The sequence below is a fragment of the Mobula birostris genome, chromosome 20 (genome assembly GCF_030028105.1).
Source record: "Mobula birostris isolate sMobBir1 chromosome 20, sMobBir1.hap1, whole genome shotgun sequence".
Lineage (NCBI taxonomy): Eukaryota > Metazoa > Chordata > Chondrichthyes > Myliobatiformes > Myliobatidae > Mobula > Mobula birostris.
The window spans coordinates 44,094,783-44,121,102 of NC_092389.1; the positions used below are offsets into that span (position 1 = coordinate 44,094,783).

General features: G+C 44.0%; 1 protein-coding gene and 1 long non-coding RNA gene across 2 annotated transcripts in view; one reads left to right on the plus strand and one right to left on the minus strand.

Moving 5' to 3' along the window:
- Positions 1–1,302: 1,302 nt before the first annotated feature.
- LOC140185157 (uncharacterized) lies at positions 1,303–11,625 on the minus strand. Its single transcript, XR_011882508.1, has 3 exons — positions 11,457–11,625; positions 2,566–2,648; positions 1,303–1,541 (listed from the first exon to the last, which is right to left on the minus strand). It is a non-coding gene; the product is annotated as an uncharacterized lncRNA (long non-coding RNA).
- The window catches only part of LOC140185156 (A disintegrin and metalloproteinase with thrombospondin motifs 15-like), a 58,506-nt gene continuing 41,268 nt past the window's right edge, over positions 9,083–26,320 (plus strand). Inside the window, exons 1-2 of the mRNA XM_072238545.1 lie at positions 9,083–9,836; positions 17,853–18,241. Coding sequence (XP_072094646.1) covers positions 9,305–9,836; positions 17,853–18,241 — 921 coding nt within the window. The 5' untranslated portion in view covers positions 9,083–9,304. The remainder of the gene's footprint in view (positions 9,837–17,852; positions 18,242–26,320) is intronic.

Here is a 26,320-nt window from a genome sequence, read left to right on the forward strand (position 1 = left end):
GGAAAGATCAAGGGCTGGAGAAGAAGGAATCTGATAGGAGAGGAGAGTGGACAATAGCAGAAAGGGAAAGAGGAGGGAACCCAGGGGAAAGTAATAGGCAGGTGAGAAGAAGTAAAAGGTCAGAGTGGGGAATGGAGGGGTTGGATTTGTTCAATGGAAGGAAAAATCGATGTTCATGCCATCAGGTTGTAGGCTACACAGACAGAATATGAGGTGTTGCTCCTCCACCCTGAGGGAGGCCTCATCTTGGCACAAGAGGAGGCCATGTATTAACACATTTAAATGTGAATGGGAATTAAAACGTTTGGGCACCAAGAAGTCTCACTTGTGGTGGATGGTGCAAAGGTGCTCGACGAAGGTAACCAATTTATGACAGGTCTCACCAATGTAGAGGATACCACATCAGGAGCACCGTACACAATACTAGATACAGTAAATGACCCCAAGGGACTCACAGTTGAAGTACTGCCTCACCTGGAAGGACTGTGTGGGGCCCTGAATAGTATTGAGAGAGGAGGAGTAGGTGTAGACAGCACTACAAAACTGCGTGCGGAAAGCAGGACAGTGTCAAGATCAAACCAAATACATTAAGTTGATCAATTCTTTCAGCAAATTGTGGTTAAGACCAAAGGATATAAAAGAAGAACATTTTATTTTAAAAAATCAGGTAACCGCACAAAGAACGTTTTTTTTAAGTTTTTCAAGTAACTTGGGACATGTCCCGAAGAATCTAATGAGTTGATACTTCAAGGATAACGATTATTTTGAAGGTACGTTTGACAGCAACTTTCCATAGAGATAAGATAATCTAATTCAATTAGGGGAGGTTAATGGGTTCTTGATCAATTAGGGTGTCGAAAGTTACGGGAGTAAGTGGGGGAATGGGGTTTAGAGAGATTAGAAAATATCAAGGAAATCTGGAGCACATCCTTGGAAAGGAGTCATCTTTAATAATCACCTGAGCCTTGATTTAATGATTCCTTCATCAATGAATCTATTGACATTGGTGCATCCACGATACTAATCCTCTTCAGGTGATTATAATTCAGTCGAGATGGAGGGTAGGACTAATTTGGAGAGTAACAACGGGATCGGCTGGAGAGGTGTGGTGCAGTGATGGATGAAGACGGATATCCCAATCATTCCATGATTATATTCAACACTCCATTCCAGAGGGGTCCTTCTTACAAACAGCAATGGGAACTGAACCCTGAGCTTACATCTGGCACTGCCCAACCTGATGTGTATGCCAGCATCTGGTTTTCTATGCAGACTTCCAGCAACTTCAGTTTATTGCCCATAGATTTTACGCTCAGATTTTTTTCAGTAAACCAGGTGTTTTAACGATGAGATAAGATTACAATGAGAGTAACTTTATTTGTCACAAATATACAGTGAAGTGCGTCATTTGCATCAATCAGCGAGGATTGTGCTGGGCAGCCTGTAAATGTTGCCAAACTTCTGGCTCCAACAGAACTGAAGTATCAAGGACTTTTGGGGTAACCCTTTGAAAAAGAGATGTCTTTCGTAATCACCTGAGCCTGTAGAACATAAAGAAGGTAAGACTTGCTTTATTGATTCCTTCATCAGGATCCTGCTTTGAATCTATTGACATTGCGGCTTCCAAAATACTAATTCAATTCAAGTTTAATTGTCATTCAGCCCTTTGGAGCCAAGGTACAAAACACAGTACCAGCAGTCATAAATAGCACAAAGTACACATAGCACATACAGGATCGCAAGCACATGTAAGATATTAGTAAAATACAGCAAAGCAAAGCAAATAGCCCAGACCCTGAATCCATGAATGCCGCAGAAATCTGCAGGACTAATTTAGAGACCACAACTCACTAACCTAACCAGCATGTCTTTGGAATGTGGGAGGGAACTGGGTCACCCGGAGGAAACCCACGCAGTCATAGGGAGAATGTGAAAACTCCTTACAGGCAGCGGCAGGACTCAAACTCCGATGCCTGATTGCTGGACTGTATAGCAATTGCACTAACCGCTACGCTATAGTGTATCATCGATTGAGTAAATGGAAGTGCTCATGACCACTGCCATTAATTATGAGCTTTTGTTTTTTTATGAATCATCAGGAGTACCTTCCTCTTTTAGGTATCATTTTGTGCTGAACCCCTTTTGTTTTTTAATAACTTAGTGGGGTTGGTTTTACCTTTCACCTGTGGGCAGGGAACACTATAATATTATTCAAAATATTTTCCAAATATATAAGTTAAAATTGTGGAATTACTACTATTTGTATCAATGCTTCAGTTTGACTGGGAACTACTGCACTGAGAAGCAATTAACCCTGATTGCTGGTGTTGTAAAGCATTTTATTAACTGCTACGCTGTTGATGTTTCAGGCTGAGGCCCTCCTTCGGTTACCAGGTAGCCATGAAACCAAGAAAGTAAAGAAAGAAAAGAGGGAAGTCTGGTTGCAAAAATAAAATGGAATTGAATAGTGTTTTATGGATATTTTGCACTGTCTTTTTGCACAGTGTTTTGCTTTATTATTGTATATAATTGATGCATCGTTTATGTCCTGTGTGATGTCTGTACCTGCTAGGTTTTTCCTTGTTGCTGTACCTCGCTGCGTACACATGACACGACAACACGCTTGACTGGACTTGACTTGACTTGACCTGAGGAGGGCACAGAACAAAAAGACAAAATTGAATGTCCATTATCTGAATCTATACAGCATTTGTAACAAGGTAATTGAATTTATGTCGGAACTTGAAGTAATGAGTGCACATAAAGATGATGTTCCACCTAACTGCTATACCGTGAATCAAGGGGTCGTCATCTCAAAATAAAGGGTTTGGCAATCAGGTTCAGAGAGGAGATGCAGTTTGTCAACTAGGGAAGATTTTAACTTTGAAATTCTCTGTCCAAGGAAGGCAGAAATCCTCCATCGTGGCTTTGTCAAAGGCAGGTTGTGCCTTACAAGCCTGATTGAATTTTATGAGGGTGTGACTAAACACATTGATGAAGGTAGATGTAGTGTATATGGATTTCAGCAAGGCATTTGATAAGGTACACCATGTAAGGCTTATTGAGAAAGTAAGGAGGCATGGGATCCAAGGGGACATTACTTTGTGGATCCAGAACTGGCTTGCCCACAGAAGACAAAGAGTGGTTGTAGACGAGTCATATTCTGCATAGAGGTCAGTGACCAGTGGTGTGCCTCAGGAATCTGTTCTGGGACCCCATCTTTTTGTGATTTTTTATAAATGGTCTGGATAAAGAAATGGAGGGATGAGTTAGTAAGTTTGCTGATGACACAAAGGTTGGGGGTGTTGTGGATAGTGTGGAGGGCGGTCGGATGTTACAGCAGGACATTGATAGGATGCAAAACTGGGCTGAGAAGTGGCAGATGGAGTTCATCCCAGGTAAGTGTGAGGTGGCTCATTTTGGTAGGTCCAATATGATTGCAGAATATAGTATTAATGGTAAGACTCTTGGTAGTGTGGAGGATCAGAGGGATCTTGGGGTCCGAGTCCATAGGGCACTCAAAGCTGCTGTGCAGGTTCACTGTGTGGTTAAGAAGGCATATAGTTTATTGGCCTTCATCAACCATGGGATTGAGTTCAAGAGCCGAGAGGTAATGTTACCACTATGTGGGACTCTGGTCAGACCCCACTTGGAGTACTGTGCTCAGTTCTGGTCACCTCACTACAGGAAGGATGTGGAAACTATAGAAAGGGTGCAGAGGAGATTTACGAGAATGTTGCCTGGATTACGGAGCACGCCTTATGAGAATAAGTTGAGTGAACTTGGCCTTTTCTCCTTGGAGCGATGGAGGATGAGAGGTGACCTGATAGAGGTGTGTAAGATGATGAGAGGCATTGATCGTGTGGGTGGTCAGAGGCTTTTTCCCAGGGCTGAAATGGCTAACACGAGAGGGCACAGTTTTAAGGTGTTTGGGAATAGGTACAGAGGAGATGTCAAGGATAAGTTTTTTACACAGAGAGTGGCGAATGCGTGGAATGGGCTGCCAGCGGCGGTGGTGGAAGCGGAAACAATAGGATCCTTTAAGAGATTCCTGGATAGGTACACAGAGCTTAGAAAAATAGATGGCTATGGGTAACCCTAGGTAATTTCTAAAGTAAGTATATGTTTGGCACAGCTTTGTGAGCCGAAGTGCCTGTATTGTGCTGTAGGTTTTCTGTGTTTCTATGTTTCTGTGAATTCAAGGCTCAATGCTGGGTATAATTTAGAAAGAGGTCAGTATCTTTTGAGAGGATATAAAGTTAATGCAGGTAAATGCCATTGAGTCATAGGGTTATAGAGCATAGAAAGAGGCCATTTGGCCCAACTTGTTCATGCCAACCAACGTGTCACCTAAGCTAGTCCTATTTGCCTAAGTTTAGTCTGTATCCTCTAACTGTTTCCCATTTAGATCCTTCATTTGTTATGTGCCATGTCTTATTACATGGGCGATCGTGGTCTTTACATAACCAGGACTGATCTTGGCAAACTTTTCTGCAGAAATAGTTTGCTACTGCCTTCTTCTGGGCAGTGTCTTTACAAGATGGGTGATCCCAGCCATGATCAATGCTCTTCAGAGATTGTCTGCCTGGCATCAGTGGTTGCATAACCAGGTCTTGTGATATGCAACACACATAAAATGCTGGAGGAACTCAGCAGGCCAGGAAACATCCATGAGAAAGAATAAATAGTCGACATTCATCAAGACACCGGCTGCTCATACGACCATCCACCACCATTCATATACTTATTGAAATGTCTCTTAAATGGCTATATTGATCTGCCTCAATTACTTCTGGGAGCTCATTCCATATACTCACCACCCTCTGCATGTAAAAGTTACTCCTTGGGTCACTTTTAAATGCTTCCCCTCTCACCTACATCTATCTGCTTTAGTTTTGATCCCCTTTCCCTGAGAAGATATATTTGTGCATTCACCCTATCCATGCCTCTACTTAGTTTAAGCACCTTTATGAGATCACTCTTAAGTCACTACTGTACAAGGAATAAAGTCTTATCCTATTCAAGCTCTCTCAAAAGCTCAGGCCCTCAAGTCTTGAGAACATTCCTGTAAATTTCCTCTGCACTCCTTACAGCTTATTAACACCTTGCCTATACCAATGTGGCCATAACTGTACACAATACTCCACAACGTCTTGTACAACTGCAACATAATATCCCAACTCTTTTACTCAATGACCTGACTGATGAAGACCAGCATGCCAGACATTAGCACAGCAGGATAGCCCAATGCTTTACAGCACCAGTAAACCGGGTTCACTTCTGCCACTGTCCGCAAGGCACAGTAAGTGAAATGCTCTTCTGCAAATTGTGTAACGAGCTCTTCCAGCCTGTGCAGACCGCCAGAGAGCATTAGGCACCAAAGGCTTCTGAGAGCACCTGGATTTGTTAATTGTTGTCTTAACATGAGTTGTAAATCCCTGGTGCTTTCAGTTTAACCTTGTTAAGTTAATTTTGACTGACAAGAGTTTTCCGTGTTCTGTGATTACTTAAAGCAGACTCCTGATTAGCGCTTATTGGGGGGGGGGGGTTCTAGTTTTGAGAATGCTTCTTACAGCATCACTCAGTTGAGCCACTGATACACTGTTGGAATTCCTACGTATAATCTCTTGTTTCCGTCTCTACGTGGCAGTCTGTCATTCCTCTGCCCTTGTTATTGCCAGCATTCACCATGACACATAAACTTTGTTGCAGTGCAGCTGGAATTTTCTTTTGTACGATATTAATATAATTTTGAAATGACTTTAATAATTGGAAGAACTATATCAATTATGCAGGATATAGAAACTGCTATGAATGGTGTGTACTATGTTCAGCAGGTTGTTGGTTAAAAAAGGAAAGCTAGAAGAATTAGCTAATGCCACAGACTGTGATGTTGTGTCACTTACACCACTAAACAAAGTAAGATGGCTGTCAAAACATTTTACCATTATTGTTTTAATGAGGAATTACGAAGTTTTGATCCAGTATTGCAAAGAGCAAGTTAATGTATGGAACGATCCAATCAGCAACTACTGCCTGAAGATTTTGACCATTCCACAATATCGAATAGCATTAATTGTCATTAACAACGTTTCAGAAGATCTGGCATCTCTTTGTAAATTCCTTTAGAAAATCTGTTTGAATGCAGTTGAAGCACGGCAGTATGCAAAAGCTAAAATGAACAAGGTACAGTCTGAGTATCTTATCGATACAATTTATTGGTGTGACAAAGTGAAAGATCTGCTTGCATCTGTAAGTTCTAATGTTGGTACTGTGTCTACTCTTTGATTCATTCAACATGTGCGTGTAATCACTTGGTTAATAGATTTCTTGACGATGAGTTAAGAGAAAGGCAGGCTTTTGACTGTTGCTATTGCAAACACAAGTTTTGAATTTGAATGAGAGAATGATGTACAATTGACAAAAAATACTCAGCTACTATAACAAACTATAACAAAAGTGTTGCCTCAGAAATATCGAAGCAAAACTGTGATTTCAAACTTGTTATTTCTGAGAAAGTTAAGACTGGTTCAATTAATACATTCACTGATATCTTGAACTATGTGCTTAGAAATGAAGAATTTGAAGAATTGTCAATTCTTGCTGACATTGTTGGAACATTTCAAGCTTCTAATGCTGACTGCAAATATGGATTCAGTCTTATGAATTCAATCAAATGTAAATCCAGAAGCAGACAAGAAGTGAAACAAGTGGATGATCTAATGAGGATTAAGACACATCTTTCATCTGAATGTGAAATTAATCTGGACAGTGTTTATAGACAATGAATTTGTAATGAAGACAGATGAAAAGAAGTTTAGGAAACATGAAATGTTTTCTTTGTTGTACTGTATTTCACTATATTCTTCAATAAATAAATCAAATCAAAAGTATGTGATTTTTCAATTTTCATTCCATTTATTTATATTATGCATATTACAATAAAACACTTAAAGTGCTGCTCAGTTTTCAGGCCGTGTAAAAATTTCCTGTTCAGAGCAATGGTTGGTCCGCGCAGCTGTAAGAACAATTAGAGGGAACAGTGCAGGAGTTTGTGCGTTCTTCCTGTGACCGTGTGGGTTTCCTTTGGGTCCTCTCACGTTCAAAGAGACGTACAGATTAGGGTCAATGAGTTGTGGGCATGCTATGTTGCTGCTGGAAGCATGGGGACACTTGCGAGCTGCCCCCACCCCCAGCTCATCCTTGGACTGTGTTGGTGGTTAACGCAAACGACACATCTCACTGTATGTTTCGATGTGCCTGTGATAAATCTGAATCAGAATTCTTCCCCGCTACCATCAGATTTCTTAATCGTCCATGTACACTACCTGGCTACTTTATATAGCACTAATTATTTATATTTGTAATTTATCGTAATTCCATGTCTTTGAATTGTACTCCTGACGAGAAACGACAAAATTCACGCCATCTCAGTCATTGATACTAAATCTGAATTTACCTCTTAGACCAGCCGGTGAAATTACCCGACACGGCCATTAGGTGGCGGTGCCGCGCCTTGTTACAGCTAAGGCGAATGTATTCCCCCAAATCCTCAGGTTGCGAATTTAAACAGAAATCATTTAGAAGGCACTCTTTATATTCCTGGAGATTAGTGAGCGCTGAATTGGGGGATAAATCAATGGGGATTGGGACCTTAACGCTCAGGTGGTGAAACTTGAAAAAAAACATTGTATACAAGCGGTGCCAGGTGAGGGGGAGACCTTCCCTTGGGGCCACCAACTGTGCCCACAGTGTAACAACATAACCTGTTCTTGCAATTTTGGCTGTGAATTGCGTTGGAGCGTTCCAAGGGACGAACAGGGCTCTAAGGAAGGACTAGTCAGCACCGCGAGATAGTTGTCCCTCTCTCCACACTCCTCCCCCCCCCCGCCCCCGCCCCAGCCCCACGCCCCATCAGCGGTGCTCTGGCACCCTCAGCTCCCGGGGACCGAGCGGCCTCGCCGGCGGCAACTCCCCGCTCTGCTCCCAGACACGCTGCAGCCTCCAGCCCCGGAGCTCTGCTCGGCTCCACTGACGTCCAGCACCCGAACACCTCCCCCGCCCCAAATGCACCAAGCACGGGTTAATGGCAACGGCTAGTGTCGCTCAGATTTTTAATGAAACTGCTGATATTGCTGCAATTTCTCCGATTCCCAGCCGGCTAGTTGCAAACTGACCCGCGGTTTAGGTAAATGAGGCATCGGGCTATTCGTTAATACGAGCGTGTATTATTCAAACAGATAGGACAGGATTAAGTGTCGTTTTCGATTCTCCACTTGCAGTGTTAGTGGACTATACTATCAGCTCAAGGTGCAATGACTCCGGCGGTCAGGGTCGACACGAACACTCGTGATTCCTGCAACGGGTTGGAACCCTGACCCACTTCGGACGCTGCGAGGAGTGAAGAGTCTCCGTGCTACGCTCCGGGTTCAGAGCAAAATGAATAATCTCGCGCACGGCTCCCACAGCAGCTATGCGGCGCGGAGGACTCAGAGCGACCGTGATGTTTCTCAGTCTCCCTGCATAGATCCGCACCGCGCAATTAATGTGAAGGCACCTAGCGCGTGAAGTCAGTGCAAGAATGCCCGCTGATTAAAATATGCTTCCTAACCTGCTGAGTTCCCCAGCGTGTTGTGTGTGTGTTTGCAACAGATTACAGTTCATTTCCATTCACAAAGCAGCCCCCGCCTTTGAAATTTATTGCACCCGGACAATCTGCGCGTTATTGAACAGACACTCCGTTCACCGGGACTGGGACCCGGACACCGTTGGAAACATTAATCCAGGCGGAGAGACCAACTGGTGTCTGCCGCGAGGTGAGGATTAAGCGAAGTGGGGTCGCAGGGTGGGTGGGATGAGGGGGTAACGGGGGCAACGTGTCAGGTAATAATCAGTCAACACTTTTCCCATCCGCATCCGATGCGACTGATGATATTGTGTGGGTCCAAACTGCCTGTAAGTGGCTGGAACACCACATTATATTGAGACGAAGAAACACCCGGCCAATAAGCATTTTACGGGAGGTCCCTATTCTGATTTGCTGGTGTTTACACATGACGGGATGTATATAAACCCCAGAGCCCCTCCACACTCCAACACTCAGGTAGCAGAGGTGATGAAGCATCTTTCACGCCGCCGCGGATTTTACTCTCTGAAGTGCACAGACTGCGAGGAAGAGGTTTCTGGATTTCCAATTATTTCTCAAAAAGGGACTCCCCTGAATAAAGGATTCAGTTTAGACTTTTTTTAAAAGAAGGAATTGCACCCACTTTTTTCCAAGAAAAATAATAGTAATTATCTGGCAATGTTGTCGGAGGGTCGCTGGCTGACAGTGGTGGGGTTTGTTCTGGGATTCTGTCGGTGCGCTCTCTCCATGGAGCGACAGTTTGTTACCCCAGTGCGTCTGGACCTCGGGTACAATGGGCAGAGTGTGGACTTTAAAATCGAGGCGTTTAACCAAGAGTTCTTCCTGAATTTGGTGCCCGACTCCAGTTTCCTAGCGCCGGGTTTCACTGTCCAGTCGGTGGGATCTGACGCATCTCCCACTGCCGCCTGGGGTACCAACGTGAACCATTGCTTCTACTCGGGCTTCGTGAACGAAGAGCCTGAATCCTACGCGGCGCTCAGTCTGTGCAACGGGATGCACGGGGCGTTTGGCTCCAATGGATTGGAATATCTCATCCAGCCGGTGAAAAACAAGAGTGGGACCCCAAGTGCCAGCGACGCTACTCATGTCATCCTCCGCAGGAGTGTGCCCGCGCCCCTGGCTAACGGCACATCCCGGTGTGGAGTGAGTGTGACCCACGCAAACCGAGCCGTGCTGGAGAAATTTAAAGGTGAGCTGAACATTTCTTGTCTGTCTCTCTAGTGAGAAGTGCAATGGCAGATTCATTTTAATATTGCCAAATGTTTCTAAATCTCTTGCCTTGAATGGAGACAGCTTTTACAGAAACCTTTTCTCGGTCCCTGGGAACTCTACGATGTTCTCAGGACCCGCCTGCTTTCTGCAACCAACACAAAACGCTGGAGGAATTCAGCAGGCCAAGTAGCACCTATGGAGAGGAATCAACTGTTGACGTGAAAGGTCTTGGTCCGAAACAGTAACTGTTTAATGCTCTCCATAGATGCTGCCTAACCTGCTGAGTTTCTCCAGCATTCTGTGTGTGTGTGTGTGTGTGTGTGTGTGTGTTGCTCTGGATGTCCAGCATCTGCAGAGACTCTCGTGCACCTGGTGGTTTTGGCGTTGCACTGTTTGGCTGATGGAAATTTTCCAGCCGTTCCTGCAACTCACTGGACAATGCAGTCACCCACATCGCTCCAACAGAGGGGTTATTTGCATTTGCGCCCTTCCGTTTCTGTAGTTCTGGATTTACGTAAAATATTTATTAAATATCAGCCCTGCGTGCAGCCTTTAGCGCGCAATGCCGGGGAACGGCAGGTTGTGACGAGAGTGTGAATATACCAGGTACCTGGGCAGTGTACCGCTCCCACCCTCGGCAGCTGTCCAGTTTCGGGCTCTGACTTGGCGAGTAGTGGGCTCCGTGTTCCGCGGCTGATAGTCTCCTCCCCTCCGCCAGATGTGGGCCTGGCACACCTCTGGCGGCGTTCCGCTCCGCCCCCCGGCGGCTGCAGGACTTTCTGCAGACCAGGTGACCGCGGGTTCGATACCGATGACTGCAAACCGTACAGAAATCAGAATCAGATTTAATATCACCTGAATCGCTGAGCGTGTCTCTTAGGCATTCGATGTATCGATTACGATGATCAGGATATTGAATTAAATGATTGGGATATTGGAACCAATGATCCGGATATCGATCCCAGTGATTGGGTTATCGATCTTTTTGATTGGCATTTCGATCCAAGCGATGAGGATCGATCGAGGCAATCGGGGTTTCGATCTCGGTGACAGAGATATCGTCCCGAGTGATCGGGGTATCAAAGGAATAAAGTGATTTGGGTATTGACCTAGACGATCTGGATGTTGATCCAGGCAATCAATCTCGATGATAGGAGTATTGATATCGATTTTAGGGATTTCGATCTTAATGGCATAGATCTGAGTGTTTGGGTATCGATCAAGGCAATCGGGTTACCGGTCTAGGTGGTAGGATGGATATTGATCCAGGTAGTCGGTGTATCGATCTGCGTGATCGGCGTATCTCCCTTCCGGCAGATTTGACCTGGGGCTTCTGGCACTACGATGGATTTTAACCGTTAACCCTTTGGGCTCCGCAACTCGAGGCCCCTCTTCTGATCCGTGTTTAACTTAGTCCTAACTGCGCGTCCTTCGCATCTTCAGGCTCGCAGCGGCCGTTCTGTCCTGCTGTTGCCTGCTTGCCTCTGCTGAACCGGCCAAATCACCGCCACCTTCACTCTACCTAAGGCTTAGTCCTCTGCGAACCTCTAGGTGCCGTTACAGACCCCACCTCCAACACCCATTCCGGTGACATTACCTCTCCCCCGCGCCTTGGATCCTCCTGTTCCATGCTCCAACCTCTGAACTTCCACCTGAGCTCATTCACCGTACGGCTGCCTGATCACCAGGTCCCGCTCACTGACCGCCCCTCGCCGCTGCTTATTGGCCCGCGTCTCCTCGGCCAGCCTCTCACTCGCTCTCCTCTGGTCCTGTCCTCTCCCAGACTCTCGCCAAGCTCCTGAGAAATATCCCTTCTGCCGTCTCCCAAATTCTTTACCCTTTCCCTCTCTTTCCCGTTCTCTTTCTTTCCCTCTTTTCCTCTCATCACATACACTCCCCCATCCCCCCTCGCTCGACGAACACTCGACTCTCTCCCTCTCTCCCCATCCCTCTCTCTCTCTCCTCCCTTAGATTCCTCCTTTTGACCAAGATCTCACTGGCCTGTCCCAGCCTCTTTCTTTGATTCAGCACTAGTGCCCGACTACTTTCTTGCTGCACAAATGCAGATTGTTGTAGCTACAAGTGCAGAGCAAGTACAAGTTGGCTTCGCGCTTTGCAATAAAGGTCAGCGCCGGCAGCCATTCAAATTTTACTGCCATCTGTCAGTCATCAGTTCAAGGGGATCCCTGGGGCGTGGCAGCTCTGATGTCATCAGGGAAGGACGATCTGCCAATCACATTGACTAATTCTTCGAAAGCAAACCTGGAAGTAGAAAGTCACTTTTTTTTAAACTAAAGTTTTACATATACTTCAGAGTGTGGAATAAAATTTGAGATAAACACAAAAATAAAATAGAAGTTAATTCAAATTTTTTTAGGTTAAAGGGAGTAAATTAAAGATTATCATCATTATTGCCATCTCGTATGACGTGGGTGATCATGGTGTTATCCATGACTTGATTGCTCTAGGCATTTTTTTCCCACAGAAGTGGTTTGCCATTGTCTTCTTCTGGGCAGTGTCCTTACAAGGTGGGTGATCCCAGCCATTATCAATACTCTTCAGTGATTGTCTGCCTGGCATCAGTGGTCGCATAACCAGGACTTGTGAAATCCATCACCTGCTCGTATCACCACCTACCACCAGCTCCCATCCCAGAAGTGACCCCCCCCCTACTGAGGGACTGTAGATCAGCAGCATGGGGCTGATGTACAGCCAGAGGGACTGTTCCACAATGTAACAAGTCCACGTGTCAACATTCATTATTAATCATAAATCTACCAGGACCAAATATATTCATCTTTTCCTTGCCAGATGAGAAATTCACCTTTTGTCAACTGGTAGTCCTATTCCTGATGCTTCTGTACCAGGATCTGTAGTGATTATTCTATATTTCTTCTTCTGGTAAAAAAAAACCCTTCCTTTATTCCCCTTTTGCTCCCTCCCAGTTGCCTATTACTCCCTTCAGGTCCCTTCCTCCTTCCTCTTCTCCTATGGTCCACTCTCCTCTCCTATCGGAGTCCTCCCTCTCCAGCACTTTACCATTTCCACTACCTGGCTTCTCCTATCACCTCCTAGCAAGCCTCCTTTCCCTTCACCCACCTTTTTTATTCTGGCATCTTGCACCTTCCTTTCCAGTCCTGATGAAGAGTCTTGGCCCCAAACAGGGACTGTTTATTCCTCTCCATAGATGCTGCTTGACCTGCTGATTTCATCCAGAATTTTGTGTGAGTTGCTTTGGATTTCCAGCTTCTGCAGACTTTCTCGTGCATCTGTATTGAATTGCTTGTTTCCATTTTGTGATTTTATGCAATTCTCCATGATGAATCAGCTGCTACTTTCACTTTCTCTTCAGTTAAATCTATTCAAACTATTCTTCAGATTCTCCTCTCCACAAACACGTAATTGATTCCCAGATGAAACAAGAATAATAATTGGTTGATATCAATTTAAAATTAATGATATTTTTGATGGATGAAATTTGGTGGCATTTGAAAGACATTTGGATAATTCCATGGATAAGAGGAATTATGGGCAAATGGGACTACTTTGGGACAAGCATCATAGACAGATAGATAAATAGATAGATGTACTTTATTGTTATACTTTATTGATCCCGAGGGAAATTGGGTAAGGATGGGGACTAGTTTGGGACAAGCTCCATGGACAGAAAGGATGGAGACAAGTTTTGGATTAACATCATAGACAGAAAGGATGGGGACTCGTTTGGGAAGAGCACTATAGACAGTATGGATGGGGACTACCTTGGGACAAGCTCCATGGACAGAAAGGATGGGAACAAGTTTGGGACTAGCACCATGGACAGTATGGATGGAGACTAGTTTGGGACAAGCAGCATGAACAGAAAGGAAAGAGACTAGTTTGGGATGAGCACCATGGACTGAATGGATGGAAATGAGTTTGGGACAAGCACCATTGACAGAAAAGATGGGTACTAGTTTGGGACTAGCACCATGGACAGTATGGATGGAGACTAGTTTGGGACAAGCTCCATGGATGGTATGGATGGAGACAAGTTTGGGATTAGCACCATGGACAGAACCAATAGGGACTCGTTTGGGACTAGCACCATGGACAGAATGGATGGAGATGAATTTGGGATTAGCACCATGGACGGAATGGATGGGGACTAGTTTGGGAAGAGCACCATGGACATTATGGATGGGGACTAGTTTGGTACAAGCTCCATGAACAGAATGGATGAGGACTAGTTTGGGACTAGCATTGTGGATAGAATGGATGGAAACTCGTTTCGGACTAGCATCATGGACAGTATGGATGGGGACTCATTTGGAATGAGCAATGGACAGAATGGATAGGGACTCATTTGGGACTAATACCGTGGGTGGCATGGATGAGAGGGGCTGAAGAGCCTGTTTCCATGCTGTAATACTCCATGACTCCATGGCAGATCCTCACTCTGTATCGGCAGTAGCTAATCTAAGATATTTCTATTACATCTTTAGTTTCCTTATGACTTATGACTGGCAACATAATTCAGTGCCGACTTTTAAATGGTACATTTATTAAACTAGGGGTTAAGCCAGCATTGCTGACTTCTGTTAGCAGTAACCTCAATGCGAATTTGGCAGGTTTGCTCATGTGGCTGCTGGGAAAGTCTATTATAACAAATCGCCTGGCTTAACAGCCTGGCAGCTTCATTGGAGTCACATCCTCGTGTTTGCAGCTTTTGCACATGGTATGGTGGCCTAACAGTTAGTGCATTGTTTAGCAGTAATGGTGACCACCGATCGGGCTCACTTCCTGCCACTGTCGGTGAGGAGTTTGTACGTCCTCCCTGCAGGTTTCCTTCCCCATGTCCTAAAGTCAAACAGGTCAGAGTGAGTGAGATGTGGGCACACTATGTCAGTTCCATAAGAGCGGCAGCACAGAATGACACATTTCACTGTATGTTTTGATGTTTCAATGTTTGTTCATTATGTGCTGTGTCGTACGACGTGGGCGATCATGGTCTTCCCATGACCATGGTTGCTCTTGGCAAATTTTTCTACAGAAGTGATTTGCCATTGGCTTCTTCTGGGCAGTGTCTTTGCAAGACGGGTGACCCCAGGCATTATCAATACTCCCCAGCGGTCGTGTAACCAGGACTTGTTATGTGCACCACCTGCTCCCATGGCTTCACGTGACCTTGATCTGGGGGCTAAGCAGGTGCTACACCTTGCCCAAGGGTGACCTGCAGGCTAGTGGAGGGAAGGAGCGCCTCACGCCTCCTTTGGTAGAGACGTGTCTCCAACCTGTCACCCAGTGTAAGTATGACAGTTAAAGCTAATCTCTTTGTAACTGGTCATGCCAACATCAATGCAAGCAGGACTCTGTTAGTGTTGTGCCAGAATAACTCCTGGTCATTAATCACCAGTCTGGAAATCTCCAAAAATTCTGCAAATGTCAGGCAGTAGTTATTTAATACATGGATAATTACTTTTATAAATATGTGGAACATGCACACACACAATGCAGGAGGAACTCAACAAGTCAAACGGCATCTACAGAGGGGAATAAACAGTCAACATTCTGGGCTGAAACCATTCATCAGCACTGGAAAGGAAGGGAGAAGAAGCCTAAATAAGATGGTTGGAGGGGGAGGAGTACAAGCTGGTAGGTGATGGGTGAGACCGGGTGAGTGGGTAGGGGACGGATGAAGTATGACGCTGGAAGGCGATAGGAGAAAGAAATAAAGGGCTGAAGAAGGAGGAACTGGAGAGGAGAGGAGAGTGGATCATGGGAGAAAGGGAATGAGGAGGGGCACCAGGGGGAGGTGACAGGTAGATGAGATGAAGAGAAGGGATGAGAGAGGAACCAGAATGAGGAATGGTAAAAAGGAGAATGAGGGAAGGGGGAGAAATTACTGGAAGTTGGAAAATTGATGTTTATGCCATCAGATTGGAGGCTACCCAGACAGAATATGAAGTGTTGCTCCTGCAACCTGAGTTTGGCCTCATCAACGTTCAAAATTCAATGTAGATTTATTATCAAAGCATATATACTGTATGTCACCATATACAACCCTGAGATTCATTTCTTGTGGACATACTCAATAAATCTATAGAATAATAACCATAACAGAATCAATGAAAGACCACTCAACTAGGGTGTTCAACCAGAGTGCAGAAGACAACAAACTGTGCAAATACTAAAATAAGAAATAATAATAGTAAATATATAAGCAATAAATATTGAGAACATGAGGTGAGGAGTCCTTCAAAGTGAGTTCATTGCTTGCGGGAACATTTCAATTATGGGGCAAATAAAGTTGAGTGAAGTTATCACCTTTGGTTCAAGAGCCTGATGGTTGTGGGGTAATAACTGTTCCTGAACCCAGTGGTGTGAATCCTGAGGCTCCTGTACCTACTTCCTGATGGCAGCAGTGAGAAGAAAGCATATCCTTGGTGGTGACGGTCCATGATGATGGATGCTGATTTCCTGTGACAGCATTTTGTGTAGATGTGCTCAGTGGTGGGAAGGGCTTTAAGCGTGATAGACTGGGCTGTATTCATTATTTTTTGTAGGATTTTCATGGCAGCAGAGGAGGATATGGACTGACATGTTGGAATGGGAATGTGAAGTTGAATTGAAACATATAGCTACTGGTAGATCCTCCCTTTTGCAACAAACAGAGTGAAGGTGCACGACAAAGTGGTCCCCCAGTCTACGCCGGGTCTCACAGATATAGAGGGGGCTGCACTGAATAGAATAGATGACCCTGACATACCTGTCGTTGAAGTGTCACCTCACCTAGAAGGACTGTTTGGGGTCCTGAATGTTGTTGAGGGATGAGATATAGGAGCAGGTGTAGCACTTGTCACTTCTTCAGGAATTTCCAGCATTTGTGGAATCTCTTGTGTTTATAAATGTAAGGGATCTTGTGTAAATGCTTGTGTTCCGCAAGGGATACTATAGGGCCACCACGGTAGCATAGTGGTTGCATGATGCTGTTACAGCTGGGGGTGTTGGAGTTTGGAGTCCAATTCTGGTGACCTCTGTATGAAACTTGTACATTCTCCCCGTGATTATATGTGTGTCCTCTGGGTGCTCCAGTTTCCTCCCACAGTCCAAAGACATACTGATTAGTAATTAACTGGTCCTTGTAAACTGTCCTGTGATTAGGCTAACATTAAATCTGTGGGTTGCCAGGTGGTGCTGCTCATTTGGCTGGAAGGGTCTAACCCATGCTGTATACATAAAGAAATAAATAAAGAAATAAATATATCAGATTGACTGTTTATTAATTTCTATAGGTGCTGCGTGGCCTACTGAGTTCTTCCACATTTTAAGTGCGTTACCGGATTATAGTGACTTGCCTGGTTCAATTCATCAAACCTGTCACAAGTCCGGAGTTGCTTTCAACTCCATGAGATTTTCAGTTTAGGAGTTGAGACTGCTGGTGTAATCATTAACTGGTAATTAAAATTGGTTTTAGCCATCATTGGTTTGATCTGTTGTCAGATATTTCATTCCGGGCAATTGTCTATTAATGACAACTTTTACTTTTGCTAATAAAACTACAACTCATCTTCCCGGTATTCTTTATTTACTTTTTTACTTACACAGTTTGCCTTCTTTTGCACGTTGGTTATCAGTTAGTCTTTGTGTGTAGGTTTTTTTCTGATTCTACAGTATTTCTTTGTTCTACTGTGAATGACTGCAAGTAAACGAATCTCAAGGTAGGACGTGATGACATTCTTGATAATAAATTTACTTTAAGCATTCAGCTAATGCTTATTTAATGATAATTACTCCAGCAAAAGGATGCTCAGAGTGTTTTAAAACCTTCTAATGTTTAATCTGCTAAAACCTAAAGAAGGGTCTAGGCCTGAAACATTGACCGTTTATTCATTTCCGTTGAAGCTGCCTGACCTGCTGAGTTCCTCCACCATTTTATGTGTGTTGCTTTGGAGTTCCAGTATCTGAAGACTTTCTCATGTTTATAACGTTTTAATTGTCTCTTTTATTACAGCATCCCATACCATGGATCCTTCAGCTGAAGGGGAATTTGTGAGGAAAAAGGGCAGTAGGTCAAAGCGATTTGCATCCATTCCCCGCTTTGTGGAAACCTTAGTGGTGGTGGATGAATCAATGGCTAATTTCCACGGTGATGACCTTAAGCACTACGTCCTCATGTTAATGGCAGTGGCAGCCAGGTTGTACAAGCACCCCAGCATTCTCAACCCGATCAGCATCGTGGTGGTGAAGTTTATGGTCATCAATCATGAAGAGAAGGGCCCCAAAATCTCCAGCAATGCTGCACTCACTCTGAGAAACTTCTGTGTGTGGCAGAAGAAGTTTAACAAGGCCAGCGATAAGAATCCAGAGTACTACGATACGGCAATTCTGTTCACAAAACAGGTAAGTGACTTTCAGCACTGCGTTACTCAATGGAGCACGGCAAAGTCAATCTCCAGTTCTCTGGTATCTGGTTCTCCATGGAAACATAGTTCTTCCCATGTGAAGATGCGAAATAGTTATGGCCAAACAAAAAAAAAACACTTCCATGGGTTCCCAACCTGAGGTCCACGGACACCTTGCTTAATGGTATTGGTCCACAGTATGAAGAAGTTTGGGAACTCCTGCTTTAGACACACAAGAGTGCTGGAGGAACTCAGCAAGTCAGTCAGCATTTATGGAGGGGAATAAACTGTTAATGTTTAGGGTTGAGACTCTTCATCAAGAGCCCTGATGAGGGAGGGAAAGATTTGCTTTGTGGTAGGACTATCTTATGACATTGTTTCTACGTCAGACCTTTAACTCTGCCACCTCTCACCTCCCAGCTTCTTACTTCAACCCCTCCCCCACCACCTACTTTCCCACTCACCTGAACTCACCTATTACTTGCCAGCGTGCACTCGCTCTCCTCACCCCGCCTTCCTATTCTGGCTTCTGTCCCCTTCTTCTCCAGTCCTGATAAAGGGTCTCAGGCCGAAATGTCGAATGGTTGTTCTCCTCCGTAGATGCTGCCTGACCTGCTGAGTTCCTTCAGCATTTTGTGTGTGTTGCTCGAGATTTTTTTAGAATCTTCAGAATCCCTTCTCTTTAGACTACTCTCTGCATTCTGCTTCATCAAGAGTTTTACTTTTCTGCAAAAGGCACTTTGAATTGCATGCTGCGTTACAAAATACATCCAGCCGTGGCTGTTAAGCACTAGTCAAGGATCAAGAATTTCATCACGAATCTGCTGTGGTGTGTTGGCGCAAGTGCAACAAAAATACAGCAACACTTAACAATTATAACTCATCAAGAATTATGTAAAAGTTCGCAGTTGAAGTATGCATATGGATTAAAATGTGCATAAGTACATAAATACCAGCATGTATTTGCAATGCAAGCAGCATTATAAAAAGTGGTTTAAAGTGTTTATAGTGGGGTAATAGATAGAGGGGGTGGGGGAGGGGCTTACTAGAATGGTTGATCAGATTAACTGCAGGGTTTGAATAACCCCATAGTGCTTTAATGTGTAATAAATCATGCTTTAGGGTTACTTCAGAAAGAGAAGAAAATAAGTAAAACACACATTATATGTAACACTTTTAATTTTGTTTATTCTGACTCAGATCAGGGTGTTACTGCCAAGGCCAGCATTTCTCTGTCATCTCTAATTGCTCCTGAGCTGGTCAGTTACAGTACCGTGCAAAAGTCTTAGGCACATATACTACATAGCTAGGGTGCCTAAAAGTTTTGCACAGTAGTGCTGTAATTTTATGTATTGCACTGTACTGCTGCTTCTGCAAAAAAGAACACAAATTTCATGACATCTGTGAGTGATGATAAACCTGATTCTGATATGGGTCTCTATTGTGGACTGAGAGTGGGAAGGGGACAGAGAGAGAGGAATCATGGTTTGGAAAAGGGAGAAGGGAGAGGAGCAGGGAGAGGGGAGGGAGTAGGAAGCACCAGATAGACATTCTGTAATGATCAATAAACCAATTGTTTGGAATCAAATCATCTTGCCTGGTGTCTCAGGGCTGGGTGTGTCTGCATTGGCGCCACCCCTTGCCTCTGCCACCTGTCCCACACCCCTCCCCTGTATCCTTTGCTCCTGCCAGATTTACAAATTCATTCTCTGCTCCACATTGGCAAATTCAGTACTGTGCAAAAGTCTTAGGCACCCTAGCTATATATATGTATGCTATAGACTTTAACATGGTACTGTACGTCAGAGGGTAATACAGAGCTAATGACAGAACTGTGATCCTGAGGTCTGACCAGGTAAATATTCCTTCCTCTGAAGAAGGTTAACTAGTCAGACGGGTTCTATCACTCTCTGATTGTGACATGGCCATCATTACTGAGTCCCCCAGTTGCAGTTGTCGAGATCAAACACATCTCCAGGATCAATGGCATGGAATATTCTGCAGATGCTGGAAATCTTGAGCAGCAAAATCACAAGGTGCTGGAGGAACTCAGCAGCTCAGGCAGCACCTATGGAGAGGGATAAACAGTCGATGTTTTGGGTCTCTTCATCAAGACTGGAAAGGAAAGGGGGAAGAAACAAAATGAAGAAAGTGGGGAGGGGCAGGAGTACAAGCTGGCAATTGATTGGTGAAGTCATGTGAGGGGGAAGGGCACTGGTGAAGGTTTTAGCCCAAAACATCAGCATTTTTGTGTGTGTTCACCAAGGATCAGTGACCCATTTGCATTACAGATCCATTGCTTTCAGCCAACATATGTTATCCAGGATCTTGAGAGTTTCTTCTGTTTGATCCATTCGAGAATACTCAATATTTAAGGATTTCATTGTAGTAATTATTTTGTGTAATAAATGGGAACGGTTATTAGAAAGAGATATTTCTGTCAGCTGAAGACCGTAAGACATAGGAGCAGAATTAGGCCATTCAGCCTGTCGAGTCTGCTCTGCCATTCCATCATGGCTGATTTATTATTCCTTCCTGTCTTCTCCTCATAACTTCTGTGCCCTTACTAGTCAAGAACCTATCAAATTTCACCTTAAATATATCCAATGACGTGGTCTCCACAGTCGTCTGTGGCAATTAATTCCACAGATTCACCACTCTCTGGCTAAAGAGATTTATCTCTCCATATAACTCAGTTCTATTCTTTTTGTTGTTATGGAGGCGACACATCAGATACAAAAATCTTGGTATGAGCTGGATTAAACTGGTGTTGAATTGGCATCCTCAATCATCATGCAAGGTGATACAGATTTGTTTATGTATGTCAAAGTTTAATGTGACCGAACAGCTCTGTTTCTAAATCACTGGCACGCTCACCCTGAAATTCCTGTCCACATTAACATTATTAAACATTAACTCCTTGTGTCTCCTTGGGTTCACTGATCAAGTGTTTTGATCATTTGGTTATTAACGTCCAGCTTAGATAACTAATTAAATATATACCAGGTCAGGCCTAACTATCAATACCAAACCATACTTTAATCTGATTCAGTCTGGTAATGTTTCAACGTGGTAACAAGGATTTGTGTGAAGTGATCCAGCCGACTGAAGAGGAATAAGATTGATCATTCTTTGGGCAGGTTTATACACTCAATTACCACTTCATTAGGTACCTCCTGTACCCAATAAAGTGGCCACTGAGTATATGCTCATATTCTACTGCTGCTGTAACCCATCCACTTCAAGGTTTGACATGTTTTTCACACAATTCTCTGAAAATTCTAGAAGCTGTTGTGCATGGAAATCCCAAGAGATCAGCAGTTTCTGAGATACTCAAACCACCCCTTCTGGCACCAACAATTTTTCCATGGCCAAAGTCACTTAGATCACATTTCTTCCCCATTCTGATGTTTGGTCTGAACAACATCCAGCCTCTTGACCATGTCTGCATTTATGCATTGAGTTACTGCCACATGATTGGCTGATTAAATATTTGCATTAGAAAGCAAGTGTACAGATGTACCCAATAAAGTCACCATTGATTACAAAAAAAAGCTTTCCTTTCTCTGCTCTCTTTCTCCACCTTTAAAACTTTCCACCCTCACCAATCCTTCTGGTTCTGGCCCCTCTCTACACAAGCCATTCTTAATTAACCTACACAATGAGTACCAATAGACCTCTCATAGCCGGAAACCTCGATTTCTTTCCTCAGTGCTTATATATGGCTGGACAGCAGTGGTTTTAGTAAGATACACAAAATGCTCCAGGAACTCAGCAGGTCAGGCAGTATCTATGGAGAGGAATAAACAGTCGACATTTCGGGCCGAGACCATTCATCAGTCATAGGCTGTGGAATGCAGGGCTCAGAACAGTGGAAACTTCATTTGCAAAGTGTGTAATTTCAGTCTGTGGAAGCTGGAATTCAAACAATGATATTATTTAAAAAATGTTTAATGCATTAATGTCAAATTCCCCTGTCATGAAAAAGGATATTTTAGCTAATTTATTTATAATATTATTGCTTCTGTGTATTAGAAGAATGTGATAAGTGCTTTTACTGTGATACATAAATATGGAAATAGTGAGATGGGAACTCAATTTTCCCCTTCTTCCCCCATCTTTTACAATCCCGAAGAAGGGTCTCTGCTCAAAATACTTACTGCCTGTTCTGCCCTGGTGCTGAGGACAGCAATGAAGGTCCTTCATCTCTAGCGGTATTCATCATGCCAGTAGCTTCCTCTCAGTTTTCACTACTGTCAGTCATGCAGGTCCCGGGCGGAGACTTGGCAATACCGGTGCACACAGGTGTAGAAGGATTCTTCATTGCTGTTTCTGTAACAGTTCTGTCTGACCAGTCAGGGTTGTTAGCCCTGAAATGAACCACCTAACCTGGTGGACTGGTGGACCACTCTTAGTCTGGCCTCTACCCTTTAACCTGTTTGGCATGGGTGACCTTAATGAGAGCCAAAGCATAAAGGCCAGACTCCAGCCAGCATAGCTCTCTGGGCAATTGAGGCACTCAAGCCTCCAAACCCAATGACAAGGTTGTGGTCGTCTTGGAGGTCCGCTTGAAATATTGACTGTTTATTCCCTTTCATAGATGCAGCCTGACCTGCTGAGTTCCTCCAGCACTTTTTGTGTGATCCTCTGGGTTTCCAGCATCTGCAGAATCTCTGGTGATTTTGTTTTTCTTTCATTCCTTCTCACTTCACTAAACTCCAGCAGATATCAACCAGCCTAGCCTGCCCGCCTGCCAAGGTATTCATCTAATGAACCTACTTTGGACTGTTTCCAATGCATTAACATCCTTCTTTAAATAAGGAGGCCATTACAGTACACAGAAATTCTGCTGCTGGATATAATTATAACACAAGCTCCCTATTTTTATATTCATTCTCCTAAGCAGTAAATTACAACACTCTCTTAGCTTTCCAAGTTACTTGTTTCTGAAGTCACTTGTGAGTCATACCCAGACACTCCTCTAAACCTTTAAGCTCTGCAATCTCTCTTCCTTTTGAAATAGGTCATGGTAGTGTAGTGATTAGCAAGAAGCTATTACAGCACAGGGCATCAGAGTTTGGAGTTCAATTCCGGCGTGCTCTGTAAGAAGTCTGTATGTTCTTCCCATGAGCCTGTGGGTTTTCTCTGGGTGTTCTGGTTTTCTTTTACAGTCCAAAGACATACCAGTCAGTAAGTTAATTGGTCGTTGTAAATTGTCCTGTGATCAGGCTAGGGTTAAATAGTTGGGTTGCTGGGCAGTGCAGCTCATTGGACTGGAAGGGCCTGTTCTGCGCTGTATCTCTAAAATAAAATAAAACTTAAATAAATCTATGCCAGGACCACTAGAGTGAAAAGTTACTTCCTCCAAGCCATCGGGCTGATTAATGCATCCACCCATTAACCCACTCCATCAACAGTCCATACACATCACCAGTGTCACTTTATGTACTGTAGATACAATCAGTCTATCTATATACAGTTACTTGTAAACACTAGAGATTCTGCAGATGCTGGAAATCCAGAGCGGCACACACAAAATGCTGGAGGAACTCAGCAGGCGAGGCAGCATCTATGGAAATGAATAAATTGTCGACATTCTGGACCAAGACCCTTCATCAGCACAGAAACAACAACAGAACAAAGCTTCTTACTTCATCTCTCCCTCTCACCGCTCCCACCTTCCCCCTCACCTTTTACCTGCCAATGAGTCCAACATCAGAACGAGTCAAGTCTTGGCCTGAAGCATCAACTGTTTTTCCCTTACCATAGAAGCAGCCTGACCTGCTGAGCTCCTCCAGCATTTTATGTGTGTACATTGTGTTCTATTGGATTGCTTTTATATTTATATATATTGTGTTCTCTATGTTTATTGTGCTTTCTTTTCTGCTGCATCGGATCTGGAGTAACAATCATTTCATTCTCCTTTACACTCGTGTAATGAAGAATGACAATAAACTTGATTCAATATGTTGTTTTCAAATGTAGACCAGCTGGGCAGACCAGTCTCTGTGAGACGAGGCCTAGGACTGAAGGCCCAGAAGCAACCTGCCCTGGGGATGGAGGCTTGTCTGTCTGTCTGTGTGTGATGGGCGTGGAAAAGAGGCTAGTTTTGTCAATTAATTAATTCAGTATGTCCCCATTGATTTTTGCCCAGGTTTTTCAAACAATTGTTACGATTTAACTACAATTGTTACTTTTACCTGTCAGGATAGTGGACTTTTTAGACTCCAGGTCATTGCAGTACTTATTGTAAAATGAGGAGAGGGTAGTTGACAACAGCACAACGCTATTACAGCTCGGCACATTCTGCAGTTCAGAGTACGATCCTGGTGCCATTCCTTAAGGGGTGTCTGTATGTCCTCCCTGTAGAATGAGTGGGTTTTCCCCAACTGCTCCAATTTCCTCCCTCAGACCAAAGATGTACTGCGTCCGTTAATTGGTCATTGTAAATTGTCCCATGATTTGGTTAGGGTTAATCGGGTTTGTCGGGGGGGGGGGGAACGGGAGCTGGGCAGCGAGGCTCGAAGTGTCAGAAGGGTTTACTTCACGCTATATCGCTAAATAAATAAAGAAATAAATCCCATTCAATCGAGAGTAGCGCACGGGAAAATGTAAAGACTCAAAGAGAGGGTTGAGAAATCACACTTTGGGATTTGCTAAAGTGACGACTTCAAAGTGAAGTTGGATACCCTTGATCTGAATTTATAGCGGGAGTCTTAGAGCTCAGCAGACCACTTAGGAGGTGCAGTGCAGATAAGCTTCTTATCTGAAGAGCGGACTAACACATGGGCAGCAATAGAAACTTAACACAGCATTCTGTTACTGCTTTTCCGTTGCACCACCTCCACATACTTATGTCTTGATACCCATTCAAGTGGCGCAGAAAACTGAAGTTTTTCACTCTATCTCGATACATGTGACAATAATAAACCACCTCAAGTTCAGGAATTTGAACAATCAATTAACAGGGCTAGAAAGAGAGTATTAGTCCTGATGAAGGATCTTGGCCCGAAGCATCAATTGTTTACTCTTTTCCATAGATGCTGCCTGACCTACTGAGTTCCTTCAGCGTGCTGTGTGTGTTGCTTTGGATTTCCAGCATCTGCAGATGTTCTCTTGTTTCTGATTAGCTACAATATGACATTTTGAATGTACGTGGATAAAAGGTAGCCTTGATGATTCCTTCACTCAAGTAACAATCCTGGTCCAAACAGGGGCAACAATTTTCTGAATAGTTAAGGCAGTTGTTACAATATATTTTAAAGTTTGAAATAAATTTATGTCACTGTATACAACACTGAGATCCATTTTCTTGCGGGCATACACAATAAATCCATAATAAAATAATAACTATAATAGAATCAATGAAAGATCACACCAACTTGGGTCTTTAATCAGTGTGCAAAAGACAGAAAATGGTGCAAATGCAAAAGGAAAGAAACAATAATAATGATAAATAAACAATTAATATCGAAAACATGAGATGAAGAGTCCTTGAAAGTGTGTCTATAGGTTGTGGGGACATTTCAGTGATGGAGGCAAATGAAGTTATTCTCACTGGTTCAAGAGCCTGATGGTTGAGGGGTAATAACTGTTTCTGAACCTGATGGTGTGGGTCCTGAGGCTCCTGTACCTCCTTCCTGATGGTTGAGGGGTAATAACTGTTCCTGAACCTGGTGGTGTGAGTCCTGAGGCTCCTGTACCTCCTTCCTGATGGTTGAGGGGTAATAACTGTTCCTGAACCTGGTGGTGTGGGTCCTGAGGCTCCTGTACCTTCACCCTGATGGTTGAGAGGTAATAACTGTTCCTGAACCTGGTGGTGTGGGTCCTGAGGCTCCTGTACCTCCTTCCTGATGGTTGTGGGGTAATAACTGTTCCTGAACCTGGTGGTGTGGGTCCTGAGGCTCCTGTACCTCCTTCCTGATGGTTGTGGGGTAATAACTGTTCCTGAACCTGGTGGTGTGGGTCCTGAGGCTCCTGTACCTCCTTCCTGATGGTTGTGGGGTAATAACTGTTCCTGAACCTGGTGGTGTGGGTCCTGAGGCTCCTGTACCTCCTTCCTGATGGTTGAGGGGTA